We start from the raw sequence: 20393 nt of genomic DNA, 5'->3' as shown, positions 1-20393 counted from the left end.
TCCAGGGTCCAGAGAGGCTGCAGTATTGGCTCCTCGGGGACCAGGGGCATCCACAGACGACGTGGCTGATGATGCCCATATGGCAGCCTCAGACTGCAGCAGGGCAACAGTACAATGAGGCTCATGCCACGACCCGGGCTTTGGTGGAACAAATAATAGGCATTTTAAAAATGAGGTTCTGGTGCCTTGACAGGTCCGGTGGAGCACTGCACTACATTTCCCAGATCATCGTTGCTTGCTGTGCACTCCACAACCTGGCGCTGCAACAGGGGGAGGACCTGGCTGAGGAGGAGATGGAGGAGTTACACATAGCCTCCAATGAGGACGTCAAAGGGGATGACAATGACAAGGAAGCCATCGCACTGGCCAGACGAGGCAGGTGAGCACGGGAGGCCCTCATAGTCACAAGATTCATAGAGAATGATGACGAGATGCAGTGAGGACAGTCCTGACATCCTCACCTTGCATCTGTAAACGTTTGGCTCCTGTGTGGCTGATAGTAGCACACATACCCTCAGTGCTCAGGCTCATGTAATGGAGGCGCAATGGAGGCCCTAATCGTCGTTAGATTCCAGGGAGATGATGACGACATGCAGTTAGGGAACTCCATAGATCTTCACATAGCCTCTTCATGAATGTCTATGATATTGGAAATTATTTTTAAATTGGAATTGTAGTAGGGGCTGTGTCTATGTGTGTGTCTTAATTGGATTAAAGCTAGCTAGACTGCGTGCTTTGATGTATAGTAGTTTTGATATCTTAATTAGATAAACGTAAGGAAGTTAAAAGGAAAAGTGCAATTTGCATTTTTAAATAAACCATTCAAAAGAATGGTGAAATCTTGCACATAGCTGGGAGACGCCAAGCAACGTGTTTATATTACTAATAAAATTGGTGGAATGAAAAGACTATTGTTAGGAGAAGTAAAATTTAAAAACATAGTAATAGAATGGAAAATTTACATTCAAAGTGGAAGCTAGGTATAAACACCTTCCTAACCCTGCCGCTACATCTTGGTGCTCCCTGATAACTACAGCAGAGGTGGAGGCAGCCTGCTGAGTGCTACACCCTGTCTGTGATGATCTTGACAGATGTCCTCTGGAGGGCCAAGATCTGGACGGCCCCGGGCTGCTCATGTTGTCCTGCTGTGTGGCAGAGGCACCCTCCTCGGCCTGTGGAGCTCGAGTCGAACTATGGCATCAGTGATGGAGTTCAGCCTGCGCAGCAGTGCTGGACCAATGTCCTGGACCAAGGTCTCCATGGCAGTCGCCATCCTACCAGTGCTGACCTCAGTGCCGGCGCTATGACCTCAGCCTGAAGGCGGATGGAATCCTCCATCATGCCTTTGCAATCTGAGGAGTGCAGTGGACATCTCTTCCTGACGTTCCCGAGATTGCCTTTGCAGCTCCAGCAACTGACATTTGACCGATTCCAGAGTCTCCTCATCTGATTCAGACTCAGCAGATTTCTGGTCTCCACCAGATTGTGACCCCAAAGCTACTCTAGAAATAGGTCCCACTGAGGTGAGTGCCTCTGCGCTGATGGAGGTTGTGGGTGAACACTGACACATCTTCAATTATGGTGTCATCAGATTCTTCTTCCAAGGTGTCTTCAGGGGTCTTGAGTTGAGGGTCTGGCTCGTGGATCCCCTCGGCTGCTTCCCGGATGTAGGAAAGCAAGGAGAGATAATTAGTTCATGGCAGGGGACTGCGGAACAGGGGAACTGACTCACAGCATGGTTATCTGATGGATGTTGCACTCCTGAATCCTCACTTGGTTGAGCTCCACCAACCTCACTGTCAGCGCAGGAAGGGTCCAGGTAATCGCCAGCTGGATGGCTCTGTTTTCAAAGTCTGTGAGGACATTGATATCAGGCATTACTCCACCAGTCTGCGACCTCTTCCTTTCGTTGTGTGCCTGCTTGGCCTGACAGATGGAGGGAGTGTAAGCAGGACGCCTATCAGGCCAGATGAGAAGGATGTCTGGTATGTGTGGGTGGTGGGTGGTGCCATGGATGGAATGAAGACATGATCTGCATGGCAAGATGAAAGTTTTTGTGATGTCTCTTGAGCTGGCAGCGAGTGAGATCCCTGTGGATGTGTGATGGGTTTGTGAGTGTATGAGTTGAGAGTGATGAGAAGAATGACTTACCCTGGTGGAACAGAGATCATTCATCCTCTTCGGCACTGGGTGGATGTCCTCTTTTGCAGGGTGTTGCCGCTGACCACCTCCCATGCTGGATTTGTCACCTTTCTTGCTGGTGTTCACCCAGAGCCAGGGTAGAAGGCTTCATAGAGGGCCTCTACTGCGTCCAGTAGGTGCCCGAGGGAGACATTGCTAAATTTGGGGACAGCATGTTTCCTCCCTTTGGTAGCCATGACTTTGCAGTGGCTTCCTGGGACGATTCCACCCATTGAATATTACCCCGTGACTTGCTTCAATAAAAAGAGGATTATTTTAAACAAAAATTTTCTCCTTAAGGATTCCATTTCAGGACCCAAGAGTTTAAGAATGACCAATCAATCAGAGGATTGAAGGTTGATTTGTTCATTGGTGGGGTGGAGGTAGAGCTGGTGCGGGGGGCTCATTTCTTCAGTTTGAGCGTTCTTTGATGCCTTGACGTGCTCAACCCCCCTGAAGGTTGAACTTGCTGCTGTTCAATTATAATCCATTGAGGAAGCTGAGAGAGTGAGATTATTCTACTCTTGCAGTGGAGTTGACACACATCCACTGGATTCCTGCCTTCAGGCTGGCTGCCCTCCAAAAACCTCTTGCAATGCTGCACTTTGGCACTCTGCCTGGTCAACAGGAGCTTTAGACAGAATGTTTCTTTTTTGATAGCGATATGGAAAAGGCATATCTCATTGAAGAGCTTACCAGCAACATAGGCCGTTATTTATTAAAGTACATGGTGCCGCACATTAATTCCTTAACCCAAGCCCACCAACAAATCTCTACACTTGAGGACCAATCATGTCTTACAGGTCTTGAATTAATTGGGGAGGCCTGTTTTACAATGGACCAATTTGCATATCATTATGAACTAATTATCTGAATCCAATATTATCCCAATGGCAAAACAATTATAATCTGTCGTTCAGAAAGCTGGACTGTGCAGTTTGGGTTGAATGGTAAGATTCATTTTTCCAATAAACCTACATTACCTATATAAATTTAGTCTGACTTGCTATCCTTTTATCATGAGGCTGGTACTCTTCAAACTTGGTTAGAAGATTGACAAAGTATAGCATAATGGCTGGAAACAAACCTCCCTGTCACACTCTTAGCCACAGTTGCTGAGTGTCGAAGAAATTGTGTTCACCCTCAATTATGTGAATATAACTGTTTGTGACAAGAAACACTTCTGGATTATTTTGGTCTTATAGCTGCACCTTTGAATCAATTACAATGAGGGAGGTTTTACAAAGCCAGCCGCAGCCTTTAACCTATTTTTTTTAACATATGGTATGGTACAAATGCGTCTGAGGGAAATACACGAGGGGGAAAGGGATAGAGTGATACGCTGATAGAATTGGATGAAATGGGTGGGAGGAAGCTGCTGTTGCTGGATAACAGGCTATTCAATGAAGCTACATTTTATGTAATGTTGTACAGTTTGTTGTTGCAGTCATCCTGTTAACAAATCTGAGGTGTCGTTTAATGTAATTTTTAGATATATGCAGGCTTTGTGTTCATTTTAGTTATGAATGTAGTAGTCTGCCTTTTTTTGAATGAGGCCTCCTGTTATGAATTTCTAATGAGCCTTGGCAGCAGATCAGGAGCTATAAAAAACAGGCAACTGTAAAGAACCCTCGCAGTCTATTGGAATTGAACAAGCTAAGATCATCATAGAGAAGCAGCTAGCTTTCTTTGGGCTCCCTCAGCATGCAAGACGATGGCTGGGATTTTCCAGCCCCATCGTGATGGAATCCGGCGTAGGAGATTTGGTGGCTCAGCCAAAGGCCCATTGACTTCACAGAATCACAGAATCACAGTGCAGAAGAGGCCCTTCGGCCCATCAAGTCCGCACCAACACGTGAGAAACACTTCTGGTGGCGGCGGGACTGGACGATCCTGGCGATGGGCAGGACCAGAAAATCCCACCTGATGTGTATAGAAATATATGCTACATTTAGATTTGTGACAGTTTGTTATTTTATCATTCAAGGAAAGAGATGATAGATGGGATATATGTTTTATATTTGCATGGCCACTATTTCTGTAATAAATGTGCTCCCATGTGTTTGGACAATAGATCAGAGCGCAACACCTGTTCCTCAGATCTTTGTGCTAACAGATTTAAATTTGCTTAAAACTAATTTGAGGTCTAATGTAATGCTGGAGATGAATCTGTGGAAGCTGCAGAATAATATCTAACAGGCCAAGGTTTATGTTTGATTTGCTGTGTGTGTTGCTGATTGCTTTACCTAGTGAAGGCACTCTCAGAGGTATAAGGGTTGGGAGAATGATTGAAGATATGAAAGTCAAAAAATCTAGAGTTAAGGTGTGGTAAATAGCTCCAAACATAATATTAATACATTATTTCATCTGAAAGGCTCTAATTTTGTACAGTTACTAGTTACCTTGATTTGTTTTTTACAGTTACTAGTTATCAGATATCAATTTGAGAAGGTTTAGATAGCAGTCTCCCTCATTGTTTCGTATTATATAGGTTCAGCAAATGTTATATATTGTTATATTACCTGTAAATACCTGTAAAGTCCTAGGGACTAATTATCTAGGAACTATTTTTAAAAATTTATTCTTTCATGAGATGTGGGTGTCACTAGCAAAGCCAATATTTGTTGCCCATCCCTAATTGCCCTTGAACTGAGTGGCTTGCTAGACTATTTCAGGGGGCAGTTAAGAGTCAACCACATTGCTGTGGTTCTGGAGTCAGATATAGGCCAGACTGGGTAAGGATAACAGATTTCCTTCCCTAAAGGAGATTAGTGAACCAGATGGGTTTTTACAACAATTGATGACGGTTTCATGGTCACCATTGCTGAGGCTAGCCTTCAATTCCAGATTTTAATTAATTGAATTTAAATTCCACCAGCTGCCCTATTGGGAAAGTGTTCTGTGGGCCACATTTCATGGTTACGGCTGGAATTTTCCGGCTCCAATGGCATCGGGCATCATGGCGGGCGGTGACAATATGGCGAGAAGGCCAAAAATCAGTTTCACACTATCATGAAACCAGTTTGCGATTGCCTGCTCTAACTGTCAATAGCAGGCCACGTTTCCCATCAACACATGTTGGGAACCTAATTTCAATGCTTTAACATCTCATTATAAGCCCTGTTCACCCTGCTCCATCACACTCATCTCAATGTCCCTGTCATGAAGCTATTAATGTATATAACATTAATGGAAATTATTTTTTTAAAAACAGAGGGTTAGCCTTTGAGCGTGTCTTAATTGGATTAAAGCCAGCTAGTCTGGGTGCTTTGATGTATATGAGTTTTGAGATGGAACCAGAGAAGTAAAGGTACATTTGCATTTTGTTGAACAGAGCATTCAAGAGGAGGAGTGAAATCTGGCACCTAGCTAGCAGAGACCAAGCAATGTTTATATTACTAATAAAATTGGTACTTTGAAAGGGGTTTAATGTTATAAGAGGTGGAGTTCAAAGGGGCTGGTTATACAATGAGAACTTAAATTCAATGAGGTTTGCTAGGTATAACAGATAGCAGAGTCTTGTGTGTGCAGGGCAGAGGCAATGTAAGACCCAAGCCTGTAAGCCTACCACTGTGTCTGCAAAGGAACCAAAGTGAAAGGAACCTCATTTTGAATTTGTAAGGTGAAAATGCTTTGCCTGGTGTCTGCTTAAAGTCTCTGGGTTGCTGTTGCCTGAGTGGAGATTAGTTTGGGAATTTGTTAAAAGTTATGATAGTAGGAATTTGTAGCCAAGCAGCCATAACTTGTGTAAACTAATAAATTGTCTCATGTAGTTTGATATAAAAACCTCCCGAGAACTGGTGGTCTGATTCCTGAATTTAGAGTTGCATCTCAAACATCCCCCTTAAAATATAGATTATATATTCGCTCCTCCCCCCCAAAGAAGAGTCACACTCCTGTGAGTGAGTCTGTGTGAGTGATTGAGTCTGTGTGTGAGTGAATGAGTCTATTTGCGTGAGTGAGTGAGTCCAAGTGAGTCAGTCTGAATGAATGAGTCTGTGTGAGTGAGTGAGTCTGAGCGAGTGAGTAAATCGAAGTGAGTCAGCTTGTGTGAGCGAGTGAGTCTGCCTGAGGGAATGAGCCTGTGTGAGTGAGTGAGTGAGTCTGAGTGAGTGAGAGTCTATGTGGGTGAGTGAGTCTGGGTGAGTGACTGGGTGACAGCAAGGACTCTGAGACTGTGAGTGAGCCGGACACACACACACACTTGCCCTCCTTCTTCTCCCTCCCCAAAACCTACCCACTAAGCAGACCAGGATGTTATTGACTGGAAAGCATTGTCTGATGTCTGGAGGTCCTGAAAGATGCTATATCAAAACAAGTTTTTTCTTTCTTTGCAGGATGCAGTTCAATTTGGTCTGAAGAAGGGAAATGGCTATTCTTTTTTCGTGCGGTTCTTTCCCAAGATGGTGACGAGACATTTAACTCTGATGGACATGCTCAGCGTTTCAAACAGACCCATGACACGCTGTTCAACAGATGAAACATCAGGCATTTTCGAGTCTCCAGGAAATGAGGCCAGAAACCTAAGCACAGCCAGAGTTGGCTTGTAGTCTAGAACAGGAAAGGTACATTCCGTCATTTGGCTCCAGTACAAATTCCATTTAGTTCAGCCTCTAATTCAGATTGCAGATGAAATTAGCAGGTTCCGCAGAATTTATTGCCATGTCCAATAGAACAGACTGTTAGCAAATGTACCAAATGATTACATTTCATGGGTCAGTCCAAATTTACCACTTACTCACAGCATTATTAACAATCTGCCCTTCAGGTTTTCAACCTGCCATAATTTGATTATTTTGTCATTCGATTATGTCTCAGACAGGGCTTTCCCTGCCTCACCTAGTTTATCTTCCCTCTCCACCTCAAGTTGGAAAGTGTTTCTGTTGGCAGACCAACAACCAGAGGACACCGTTTTAAGACAATAGTCAAAAGAACTAGAGGGGGGATGGAGGCAATTTTTTGAACTCAGCTAGTTGTCATTATCTGGAATGTGCCACCTGAAAGGATGGTGAAAGCAGATTCAAGTATATAAGGATTTGAATACATGTCTGAAAAGGGAAAAATTGCAGAGCTATGAGGAAAAAGCAGTTGGAGTGGGATCCATGTCTCCTCTAAGCCACGCAGGTGCATGCAGTAATCATGCAAGAAACAAACAGGCTGCACACATGCAACATCGCTATGGGATTTTTACTTGGGCAGGTGCGTGCGATCGGCAGGCCCGGGAGCAGCTGGGGATTGGACCGTCCACCGTGATTTCACACTGGCTGGCCAATCAAAGGCCAGCCAGCGTGAAACACGTGCTGAAATATTCAGCGCTGCCGGGGTGGGGGGTGAGAGGAGGGCGGGCGCTGACGTAAGCGTGGGCACGGGGGAGCGGGGAATGAAAGCTCCCTGAAGGCAGAGAGCTGCCTCAGGGAGCTGAAGAATTTAAAAGCATCAAATAAAGATTTTAAAATCCACGCATCAGAATCAGTCACCTGATCAAACAGATGATGAAAACTCTGTCCAAACATTTTAATTTTTTTATATATTTAATAACGAAAACCTCATCCCGCCCTTGGATAAGGTTTCATCAAAAATGCAAAGTTCGCCTAGCAGATTCGCCTGCCTGCCAGCTGTAAGGTTGGACGGACAACGAAAAATCGGAGTCAATTGGATCTTTAATGGGCTTCATTGCCCTCTTAATTGTCGGCGGGCGCGCTTCCGACTTTTGTGAGTCCCCGCCGACCGAAATATCGCGCGAGCGTGGGATGACGTTGGGACGCTCGCCCGATGTCATCATGCTGTGTTTTAAGCCTGGGCGGGTTGGGCACGCGCCCGTATGCCGAGCTAAAAATTCTGCCTTATAAGATTGAGTGGAGCTATTTAAATAACTCATTCTAAGAGCCACACAGGTTCTATGCTGTTTGATTCTATGATCCTAAGCCTTAGCTGAAACTTCAGTCGAGCTTTACAATGCTCCAAAGCCGCCGCTTTTGATGGCTGTGCCTTAGTCACCATGAACCTCTGCCCACCTCTTTCCTTTCTTAAGGCACTCCTTAAAACCTCTCCCCATTTTGGCCAAGCTTGGCCACCCGTCCTAACGTCTATTTCTTTGGCTCAGTGTTAGGTTTGTTGTCTGATTACATTCCTGTGAAACCCCATGAGCCACATTACCACTTCTAAGTACTTGACATAACTGCAAGTTGTTGCTGAATGCTTCCCACGAGTATAAATAGATATTGAGACTAGACTCAGACCAGTTAATCCCTCCTGATTAAGAAACAGGCCCTGCAAGCACATGGCTCAGCTTCCATATCACAACACTTTGGGTGACTTCCTGTTAAATTGGATGCAATCTCCCATTTCCACCAACTAACCGGTGTCATGCAACCAGCAGAGATCGAAGGCAGGGAATGAAAGCGGCGTTCTACTTGGATAAAAGCAAAATACTGAGGATACTGGAAATCTGATATACAAACAGAAAATGCTGGAAAAACTCAGCAGGCCTGACAGCATCTGTGGAGAGAGAAACAGAGCTAACGTTTCGAGCCATATTACTCTTCTTCAGGCCACGAGGATCAGCAGAGTCGCAGCAATAGCACCCGCCTGCATCGCCCCTCCCCCCCAAAGAAGAGTCATACTCCTGTGAGTGAGTCTGTGTGAGTGAGTGAGTCTGAGTGAGTCTGTGTCAGTGAGTGATTCTGTAAGTGAATGAGTCTGTCTGTCTGAGTAAGTGAATCTGAATGAGTGAGTCTGAGTGAGTGGAATCTATGTGGGTGTGGGTGTGAGTCTATGTGAGAGGATGAACATGTGTGAGTCTGAGCGAGTGAATGAGTCTGAGTGAGTGGGTGAGTCTGAGTGAGAGAGTGTGTGAGTGAGTCTGTGTGAGCGAGTGAGTCTGTGTGTGAGTGAGTGAGTCTATTTGCGTGAGTGAGTGAGTCCGTATGAGTGGGTGAGTCTGAGTGAGTAAATCCAAGTGAGTCAGCTTGTGTGAGCGAGTGAGTCTGTCTGAGGGAATGAGCCTGTGTGAGTGAGTGAGTGAGTGAGTCTGAGTGAGTGAGAGTCTATGTGGGTGAGTGAGTGAGTCTGTGTGAGAGGGTGAGTCTGTGTGAGTGAACGAGTCTGTGTGAGTGTGTGCGTGAGTGAGTGAGTCTGGGTGAGTGACTGGGTGACAGCAAGGACTCTGAGACTGTGAGTGAGCCGGACACACGCACACACTTGCCCTCCTTCTTCTCCCTCCCCAAAACCTACCCACTAAGCAGACCAGTATAGGAAGAAAGCCCTGGCTGAAATGCAACCTGCTTCCGACTCCTGCTTTCGTCTGAATTCCGCCAGGGCCAGCTCGGAGTGTGTGCCGCCAGAGGCGAATGCAAAGTCCTGGTTAGTTAAACCCAACTCCTTAGCTCAGCCCCAGTCCCATCCCCCTTCCCCGGTGACCAGGACTTGGGGCTAGTTTGTCTCTCTCTCGCTTTGTTTCTTAAATGAAAAAGCAAAAAAAAGTTTTATTGATCAACTCTGCTGCTTGTCACTTTTTAAAGGTCATTTTTATTTATTACTCTTTAGAAAATTATCAATCTATTGCCTTGACATTGATTGTTAAAAAATGAATGTTTAATGTTGCGTCAAACTTTATCTTGCCAAAATTTGCTCACTGGCCCCTGGAGTGAGAAAAACATTAAAATGTGACCCCCACAGCACCCCCTCCACAACATGAAAAGGTTGGACAAGCCTGCTCTAAAGCTACAGGCCGAGGGGGTCTAAATTAGGATTTTCTGCACAATTAAGGCAACACCATCCTTCAGGATTGTCTTGGAGTCTCCATGAATTAAAGATTAATCTCCAGGATCCTGCAGTGAGTGACCCAGGAGTAATATCATAGTGGCTAAAAAAAAAATGTCGCTTCTGTCTTCCCCGAACACTTTCATTTTTGTGTTGTAACATTACTGGAAATGGGAAAATTGGTTTTTTGGCTGACAGTCAGGAATAGTCCAATTGAGTAATAAAGTGTCAGTTCATTTGACACTTGGTATGGAAAGGAGCTGCTTTGCAAGGATGGACCTCTCAGAGGACCAATTATGGGGCAAGTGGAACCAAGAGATCATGTGATGAAACCTCCAGGAGTATGTCCAACCAGACAATCTGGTAACCTGAGTCTTTTTTAAATTTTTTCATGGAATGTGGGTGTTGCTGGCAAGGCCATCATTTGTTGCCCATCCCTAATTACCCTTAAACCCAGTGGCTTGCTAGGTCATCGCAGAGGGCAGTTAAAGGTCAATCACAATTCTGTGGATCTGGAGTCACATGTTGGCCAGACCAAGTAAGGATGGCAGATTTCCTTTCCTAAAGGACATTAGCAAACCAGGTGGGTTTTTACAACAATGCATGATACTGCCATGGTCACCATTACTAAAACCAGCTTTATCTTCTAGATTTATCCCACCAGCTGCCTTGGTGGGATTTGAATTCATGCCCCCAGAGGATTTGCCTGGGTCTCTCTATTACCAAGCCAGTTACAATATCACTACACAACTACACCACCATCTCTCCCTCAGGTGACTCCCAGTTAGTCAATTTTGAAGATACAACCTTATAGACCCTTTATTTGCTCAATAATCAAAGTAGCAAAGTCAAATAGTCCAAGGGCCAAGCTGAATTCAGTAATGAAGGTGCAACCTCACAGCTTGTGGTCTGTAACAGCAAATCACTGCTTTTTGGCTCATTGAAGATCATCACCAGATTTGACTGAGGTCAACATACACATGTTTGCCTCTAATTGTCTATCCATTGACAAAAAAACATAAGTTTTTACAACAATCAATGATAGCTTCGTTGTCACTATTACTGAGACTAGCTTCATATTCCAGATTTGTTAAGTGAATTTAAATTCCACCAGCTGCCATGGTAGGATTTGAACCCATACCCTCAAAGCATTAGCCTGGGCCTCAGGATCACTCATCCAGTGACATTACCACTATGGTGCCACACACTATCCATCAATTGACAAAAACAAATCACAAGGGAATGGCAAGGAAGATTGTGAAACTTGTACTTACAGTGAACATCAACTGGCAACCACCAAGAATATAATCCAAGAAGGAATAATCTCTGGTTACCTGAAGCAAATGAAGTCGCAACTGTAAGCATTTGTTTGGCCCTGTTTACATATCTTAAAATAATTTATCAGCTGTACATATAATGAGTTAATTTACACATTATTATAATCACAGGTCACACTATTTGAGGCAATCTTCACATATCATTTACATAATTAGTGTGCTAAAAGCTGTTCAAATCTTATTAAAATAGACGGTTAGTTGCTAACCTTCTCATGCAATTAGATTTTTAACAAAAGGTCTGCATTTTAATGACATAAAACCTTTACCTTGCAGGATTTAACGACAATTATTCCAGAATTCTTATAGTTCTTTTTCTTCTTTTGTTTCTTGGAATTAATACATTCAAATTCGACCTGTGAGGAGGAGAGTCTCTTTAGAAAGATTTGAAGATTTACCTCCTAAAAGCACATTTTGGTGTCATTCTTTTTCAAACTGGAAATAATGGATTTTGTTTTAACAAGAACAGGTCACATAAAGAATTAGGTGGCACATTCATTTCAATACTTGTGTCACTGGAATCCAGAGGGTGCCACCCTCCCCCCATTATACAAGATGCATCTCCTGTCAGCTGATCGGAGACAGCAAACAGATGGTAGTCATGGAAATCTGTGGCCTACAACATCTCATCCCATTAGAAGAGAAAACAGGGAGGGATTAAAAACAGAAGGTAAGATTACAGGAACACGGCAGCAGAATAGTTACAGTGAGCTGGTAGCAGTTTTATTCTTCTCTGTGTGTTTAAGAGTAAATAACTAAATTAATTTTTAAAAAAAGGCTAGTCCATAGGATTACTGCGCATAATGTGGTTGCCCCATTGAAAAAGGACATTAAAGTCACAGAGAGGGTAGAGTGCAGAATGATGCCAGGGATGAGACCATAGTTACATGGACAGTACATCCATTTGAGTAAAGAAAGCTTGAAGGAGAAATGACAAAGAATTTTGATTCAGTGAACAGGTAAAAACTATTTCCTCTGATTGGGGTGAGTCATCAATAAGGAGTCATCAATTTAAATTGGCCAGTAGGAGAGAGGTTCTTTACACAGAAGGCTTTCGGAGCAGAGAACACTTTGCCACGGGGAGTAGCTAAGGCAGAGACAATTGCATCTTTTAAAGGGAAAATAGGTTAAATATTTGAAGTAGAGGAAGATACAGGGCTATGGAGAGCATGCAGGACATTGGGATTAGTTTGGGCTTGCTCGCACAGAACCAGCATAGACACAATGAGCCAAAAGACCTCCTCCTGTCCTACAAATGTTTATGGCTTTGCGATGATGTGAGGTGAAGGATGTAGCTTCAGTTCTGTGGATGGCTATGGTGTAAACAGACTCAGCGCTATGCAACTTCTGCAACAAGCAGTCTGCGATTATTTTAAGGCTGGGAACAAAATATTATTTCACTGCTCATAGTGCACTCTCCTCTGGAGTGACCAGATGTGGATTAGAAAACTATATTGCTAAACATCTCCATTCATTACCAACGAGAACACAGCCCTCCCTATGCCACATGGCTTGAACTCTCCACTACCATTCACAAACTGACCTTTCCACCTTTAACCTACCAAACCATTTTCTCCAACCAAGCTTAGCACTGGCTTCAGAACAATAACTCACCTTTCTCCTGTGCACCTTATAGTGACCATCAACTTTAATAAACTTGACTTTCTCCCATGTAATCAGAGGCTGGGGTAGTTCGGAATAGAACAGGTAAGGGTGGGGTGGAAGGCATTGGCATCTGGTGGAAGTGAGTTGGCAGTTGGGTTGGTATTGCAAATATGAATCCATATGAATGAGCACTGTGCTTTCTCTTTTCAGATGCTGGTGTTCCTGATAAATCATTCCATTTTCTATTTGTATTTCATTGCCCTATGTGACCTTTTATTATTTTAATTACTTAATTTTTATGATCTCCAACTGTTTTCGCTTCTATCCAGCTTTTCAATAAAAATCCAGCTTGGGCATTCTGCCTCTTAGTTCTCAACATCTCTTCTATTGGTTCAGTTACATTAAAGGGTTGATTTATCTATCAGATATGGAGGACTGGCTACTGATGAAGGACTAACCTGTCTCTCCCCCTCTCTTTACAGTTGTCAAAGAGTCTGTTATGGATGTTGTGTTTCTAGTTTTAAATATCATTTTGATTCAGATGGCCTCATTTGACTGCATGCAAAATAAAGCCCATAGAATCAGGCTGAACAGCGCCTAATTCTCAGGCTGCTTCCAGCATTGGTGACTCAGTTCATAGCACTCTTGCCTCAGATTCAGAAGTTTGCAGGTTTAAGTCCCACTCCAGCTATGGTGTAGTGGTATTGTCAGTGGACTGGTAGTGATCTGGGTTTGAATTCCACCATGGCAGATAAAAATATGGCACAGTGGTATACAGTCAGGAGGAAATTGCCCTGGGAGTCCTCAACATTGACTCAAGCCCCCATGAATTCTCATGGCATCTGGTCAAAAGGCCAAACATGGACAAGAGAACCTCCTGTTGATTACCACGGTCCCTCTCAGCTGATGAATCAGTGCTCCTCCATGTTGAACACCACTTGGAGGAAGCACCAAGGGTGGCAAGGCCACGGAATGTACTCTGGGTGGGGGACTTCAATGTCCATCACCAAGAGTGGCTCGGTAGTACCACTACTGGCTGAGTCCTAAAGGATTTGGCTGCTTAACTGGGTCTGTGGTAGGTGGTGAGGGAACCAAGAAGAAAAACATACTTGACCTCATCCTCACCAACATGCTTACCGCAGATGCATCTGTCCATGACAGTATCGGTAGGAGTGACCGCCGCACAGTCTTTGTGAAGCTGAAATCCCACCTTCACATTTAGGATACCCTCCATTATGTTGTGTGGCATTACCACTGTGCTAAGTGGGATAAATTTCAAACAGATCTAGCAACACAAGACTGGGCATCCATGAGGCACTGTGGGCCATCAGCAAAAGCAGAATTGTACTCGACCATAATCTGTAACCTCATGGCTCGGCATATCCCCCACTCTACCATTACCATCAAGCCAGGGGATCAACCCTGGTTCAATGAAGAGTGCAGGAGGACATGCCAGGAGCAACCCCAGGCATACCTGAAAGTCAGGTGTCAGCCTGGTGAAGCTACAACACAGGCCTTCTTGTGTACCAAACAGCATAAGCAGCAACTGATAGACAGAGCTAAGCAATTCCACAACCAACAGATCAGATCTAAGTTCTGCAGTCCTGCCACATCCAGTTGTGAATGGTGGTGGACAATTAGACAATTCAATGAAGGTGGAGGCTCCACAATATCCCATCCTCACTGAAGGGGGAGCCCAGCACATTAGTGCAAAAGATAAGGCTAAAGCATTCACAACAACCTTCAGCCAGAAGTGCCAAGTGGATGATCCAACTTGGTTTCCTCCAGAGGACCCAGCATTACAGATGCCAGTCTTCAGCCAATTCAATTCACTCCACGATACCAAGAAATGGCTGAAGGCACCGGATAGTGCAAAGTCTAGGGGCCCTGACATTATTCCGGCAACAGTACTGAAGACTTGTGCTCCAGAACTTGCTACGCCCCCGGCCAAGCTGTTGCAGTACAGCTGCAACACTGGCATCTACCCGGCTATGTGGAAAATTGCCCAGGTATGTCCTGTACACAAAAAGCAGGAAAAATTCAACCCGGTAAATTACCGCCCCATCAGTCTACTCTTGATCATCAGTAAAGTGATGGAAGCGGTCATCAACAGTGCTGTCAAGCAGCACTTGCTTAGCAATAACCTGCTCACTGATGTCCAGTTTGGGTTCCATCAGGGCCACTCAGCTCTTGACCTCATTAAAGCCTTGGTTTAAACATGGACAAAAGAGCTGAACTCCCAAGGTGAGGTGAGTGACTGCCCTTGACATCAAAGCAGCATTTGACTGAGTGTGGCATCAAGGCACCCTAGCAAAACTGGAGTCAATGGGAATCAGGCGGTAAACTCTCTGCTGGTTGGAGTCAGACCTAGCACAAAGGAAGATGGTTGTGGTTGTTGGAGGTCAGTCATCTCAGCTCCAGGACATCACTGAAGGAGTTCCTCAGGGTAGTGTCCTAGGCCCAACCATCTTCAGCTGCTTCATCAATGACCTTCCTTCCATCATAAGGTCAGAAGTGGGGATGTTTGCTGATGATTGCACAATGTTCATCACCATTCGCGACTCCTCAGATACTGAGAGGCAGTCCATGTCCAAATGCAGCAAGACCTGGACAATACAAGTGCCAGGCAATGACCATCTCCAACAAGAGAGAATCTTACTATCACCCCTTGACATTCAATGGCATTACCATCACTGAATTCCCCACTATCAACATCCTTGGGGTTACCATTGACAAGAAACTGAACTGGACTAGCCATATAAATATTGTGGCTACAAGAGCAGGTCAGAGACTAGGAATCCTGTGGCAAATAACTCACCTCCTGACTCCCCAAAGCCTGCCCACCATCTACAAGGCACAAGTCAGCAGTGTGATGGAATATTTTTCACTTACCTGGATGAGTGCAGCTCCAACAACACTCAAGAAGCTTGATACCATGCAGGACAAAGCAGCTCATTTGATTGGCACCCTATCCACAAACATTCACTCCCTCCACCACCGATGAACAGTGCCAGCAGTGTGTACCACCTACAAGATGCACTGCAGCAACTCACCAAGACTCCTTAGGCAGCACCTTCCAAACCCATGACCGCTACCATCTATAAGGACAAGGGCAGCAGACACATGGGAACACCACCACCTGGAAGTTCCCCTCCAAGCCACTCACCATCCTGACTTGAAAATACATCACTGTTCCTTCACTGTTGCTGAGTTAAAATCCTGGAACTCCCTCCCTAACAGCAGTGTGGATGTACCTACACCACGTGCACTGCAGCGGTTCAAGAAGGCAGCTCACCACCAAGTTCTCATTTACGGATGGGCAATAAATACTGGCCTAGCCAGCGACGCCCACATCCCGTAAAGGATAAAAAAAAATCAAGACTGACACTTCAATTCAGTACTGAGGGGATGCTACATTGTCGAAGGTGCCAGCTTTCAGATGAGATGTTAAGTTGAGATCCTGTCTGGCTTCTCAGGCAGATGTAAAAGAAACCATTGCAGTGTTTCAAAGAAGAGAAAAAGGAATTATCCTTGGCATCACAAAAAGCAGATTATCTGGTCAGTTCCACATTGCTGCTTGTGGGAGCTCACTGCACAAATTGGCAGCCATGTTTCATACATTACAATAATGACTACCTTTCTAACTTACGTCAGTAAAATACTTTGGAATGTCCCAAGGTCATCAGAAGTGCTGTATAACTGGATGTCTTTCATATTTTTAAAACTTGCTTTGTGTTGCCTCAATAAACAGCTCCTAGTTTTGTCCAGCTGCATCCAACAATTGGTCCAAACTTGGAAATGGAAAATGAGAGGTGAGGCCACAGGATAACTATGTGATGATTGGGGAAATCCATCACATTCCAGCATCGAAGAAAATCTTGATACATTAATATCTATATCAGGAGATGTAGCTGTCACAGGCTGCTGAGCTGAAATACATGAGTACACTTCAAACTCGCTTATGATGCAAGACACCATTCTTTGTTTCATCACCTGTCCCATTTGCACTTTTACCTCACATCATCGTTCCTTTTGTCATTCAACCATCCTGACTTTATCACAGGCCATTCCGTTTGTTTTTTCTTCCATCCCCATTCACCAGTCCTAGCTTTATCCCTGACCCCATTTGCTTGAAGGCTGTTAGTGTCCAACATCTTCCAAACATCGAGTTGAAACATTAACCCTGTTTCCCTCTCCATAAATGTTGTCTGACCTGCTCAGTGAGTCTAGTATTTTCTGTTTTTACATTATGTTCTGATTGTAGAAACCATTTAACAGGCTATTTGTCTTGCTATCAAGCAATGTAAAGGTGAAATTTTACGAAGGAAGCAAACAGTGTTTGGTGTTTTAGTTTACGTTCGTAAGAAAAGCCTGGGAAAAGAAGCTGGAGCGATCAACCGGGGATAATGATAGATATGTGAAGGCAAATGTACAATAATGCCGGCACAAATGGCTGATTCAAATTAATTGAATTAAAGATAGTTCACAGGGTGCACGTTGGTGAATCGGATAAGTGAAGGTACATGCTTTTTAAAATTTATTCTTTCATGGGATGTGGGCATCGCTGGCAAGGCGATCTGTTGCCCATCCCTAATCACCCTTGAACTGAACAACTTGCTAGGCCATTTCAGAGGGCAGTTAAAAGTCAGCCACATTTTCCATGGGTCTGGAGTCACATGTAGGCCAGATCTGGTAAGGACAGCAGATTTCCTTCCCTAAAGGGCATTAGTGAACCAGATGGGTTTTTATGACAATCAATGATAGTTTCATGGTCACCAGTACTAAGACTAGCTTTCAATTCCAGATTTATTAATTGAATTCAAATTCCACCAGCTGCCATGGTGGAATTCAAACCCACATCTCCAGAGCATTAGCCTGAGCCTCTAGATTACCAGCCTAGTGACACTACCACTATGCCACCATCTCCCCCAAAGATGGAAGCGCAGAGACTTAAATACTAACAACTGTATTCTGCTAGGTTGTCCAAATTTACAGGCATGACAAACGGATGGTGGAGACAGAGTTCTAACTGGTATTTAATCTTGGCCTGAAAGAACAGATTTTGTCAACAGTGCGAAACATATAATTGTGCTCCTGAGCCAATTGGATCCCTCAGCAAGTCTGGCAGAATTAAATGCTGCCAAGTACTCTTTCTAGACCTTGCCAAGTAGCCAACAATGAATGATTGTATCTATGAATGAATCACACCTGGAAAGAATTGCTCTTCAACAACGTTCAGTGAGAATGAATATTTATAATATGGGCTGTAAACCAAAACACCTCGATGGAAGAAACATGGTTATAGAATATAAATTTAAAGATTTAGGAATATTGAAATTATGCCTTATTGCTTAATAAGAGTGTGCTATGTGGGAGGAATAGTGAAGTTTATATCAATTGACTGGAAATGTTATATTGAATTGTATATCATTAATAATTACCACTAAAATAGACAAATGAAGACGGTCTTGTAACACAAAGATATGAATACACAAAATTAACAAGCAGGAATAGATCAGCTGGTCATCCAAGCCTGCCCCACATTCATGATGTCTGGAGCATCATGACTAGAAATTTCCTACCCCTCATCGGCCGTGTAATCTCTTGGGGGAGGCAAAAATATGAGCAAAAATACACTGGAAAATTCCTCTCCGGATCCCTCGAGTAATTGAAAGCAGTCGGGGAAATCAGAAGCTCTATATTTTATCTATGCAACCCACCACTTCCTGAGTCACTTCAAGTGATTATGTGAGGAAGGCAGGTAGACATCTACAATAAAGAACATAACTACAATCTTTAATGTGAGACATGCAAAGGGTTAAAGGCTTTGCACAATAAAGTACTTTGAAATTAATTTTGTGACAGACTTGAGTCACTGCCAAAGTAAAGCAATAACATCACCTTAAAATTCCAGGTGTCCAAACCTCAGCTCCACTGAACACTTCATTCATCCTTTGAGAAGCACAAAGCAATAACTCATTCATGTGTAATTATTACCTCTGCACAAATGCAAACACCTCCTTCAGATGGAACGCACTGAAGTATCAACCTTTCCAACCATACAGGTCTATTTTAAGGTTTGAACAGATTCCTTTGAGATATGGTGGTCTTCTTCCAGTTTCTCACAACTAGGAGTCATTCTATTTCAATGATTTCACTGGATCATTAATAAAGAAAATTTTCTTCCCAAAACAAGAACTGAAATCTATTCCATTCCCATCTGTAATCCTTCAAAATGGTGAGGTGGACACCTTTAAGGATCCTACTCTCAGAAGTTTTAATTAGTAGTTGTTTTAGCTGCACAGTACTATAATTGAACAACCACTTGCACTTAAGCAACGCCCTTAATCTAAAAATGTCACAACATGCTTCATAAATACAAACAGGCATGGAAAGACATTGAGGAAGGGATTAAGGACGTTTTGAAAGAGGGAGACAGAAGTGGAGCAGAGGAGAACAGAGGAGCTTAAGCAGGGAGTTTCAGAGATAGGGCAGAAGGCCCTGCCATCCAGGGTGAGGTGTGGAATGAGATCAAATGCAAAAGAACTGAGTCAAAAGACTGAGGAATGCTGAGTGAGGAAAGAGGATGCAAGAAGGTTGTAGAGAAAGGGCAGGGCAAGGTCTTACAGGGATGTGGAGCCAAGAAAAAATTTTAGTACAATATGCCTAAAGACAGGAATCCAGTGTTGGTTAGATAATATAGCATAGCAATGCGTAGGTGGGGCTTTGTATAGAACAGAATGTGGGGGTGTCTTTTGGACAAGTTGGAGTTTGTGGGGATAGGGGGTGGAGGGTTGAGGATAGTAAGGTGGATACTGGAATTAATAAGAGCATGGAGGTACCAAAACTATGGCTAAGGGTTTCAGTGGTAATGGGGCTGAGGTAAGGGTGGAGTTGGACAATGTTGCATACATGGAAATGGGTAGAATATAGGATTTGAAACTTAGCTAAGGGTAAAACAGGATGTCAAGATCCCGCACAGTTCAGTCTTGAGTGGGTGGTCTTTTAGTTTCATTTTATTAAATTTTTACTCTTGCTCCCAGCTGCTAGAAAAATAACAATATAAAACTTTGATTTTATGATTCAGTCCTTTCCTGAACTCCAACATAAAAGAGCTAGATGGGGCTAAATTAGACAGTCTCTGAAAATGGGTGCGGGACACATGATGCACGATTCCACCAACCCCATGCAATGTGACACAGGCAGCAGAACAATTTGAGGCTGTAAACTCATGACCGTGACGTCAGCCAGAGCTAATCTGGATTTTGAGTAGCTGTATGCCTCAGCAAGGAGGCCAATAATTGTGAGAGGCTAGCACGAATTAAAACTAGAAAATGCTCGAAATACTCAGCAGGTCAGGCAGCAGCTGTGGAGAGAGAAGCAGATTCAGGTCAATGATCTTTCATCCAAACTGAACAAGGTTAATATGGAAATATCATGGCAGCCCACACTGTGAGAAAACTAATAAGGATGGATCCAGGTCAAATTAGGTGGACGGTTTTTGCCACCCTT

General features: G+C 43.8%; 1 protein-coding gene across 2 annotated transcripts in view; it reads right to left on the bottom strand.

Moving 5' to 3' along the window:
• The window catches only part of cpne2 (copine II), a 269036-nt gene that overhangs the window by 149811 nt on the left and 98832 nt on the right, over positions 1 to 20393 (bottom strand). For both annotated transcript variants that reach the window (XM_078544157.1, XM_078544158.1), the window contains exons 9-10: positions 11546 to 11632; positions 11217 to 11276 (exon numbers count right to left, since the gene is read on the bottom strand). In XM_078544157.1, the coding sequence (XP_078400283.1) occupies positions 11217 to 11276; positions 11546 to 11632 (147 nt within the window). The remainder of the gene's footprint in view (positions 1 to 11216; positions 11277 to 11545; positions 11633 to 20393) is intronic.

This window comes from Cetorhinus maximus, chromosome 6 (assembly GCF_964194155.1).
Source record: "Cetorhinus maximus chromosome 6, sCetMax3.hap1.1, whole genome shotgun sequence".
Classification (NCBI taxonomy): domain Eukaryota; kingdom Metazoa; phylum Chordata; class Chondrichthyes; order Lamniformes; family Cetorhinidae; genus Cetorhinus; species Cetorhinus maximus.
The sequence above is the reverse complement of the archived record's forward strand: the minus strand, read 5'-3'. Positions and strand labels throughout refer to the sequence as shown.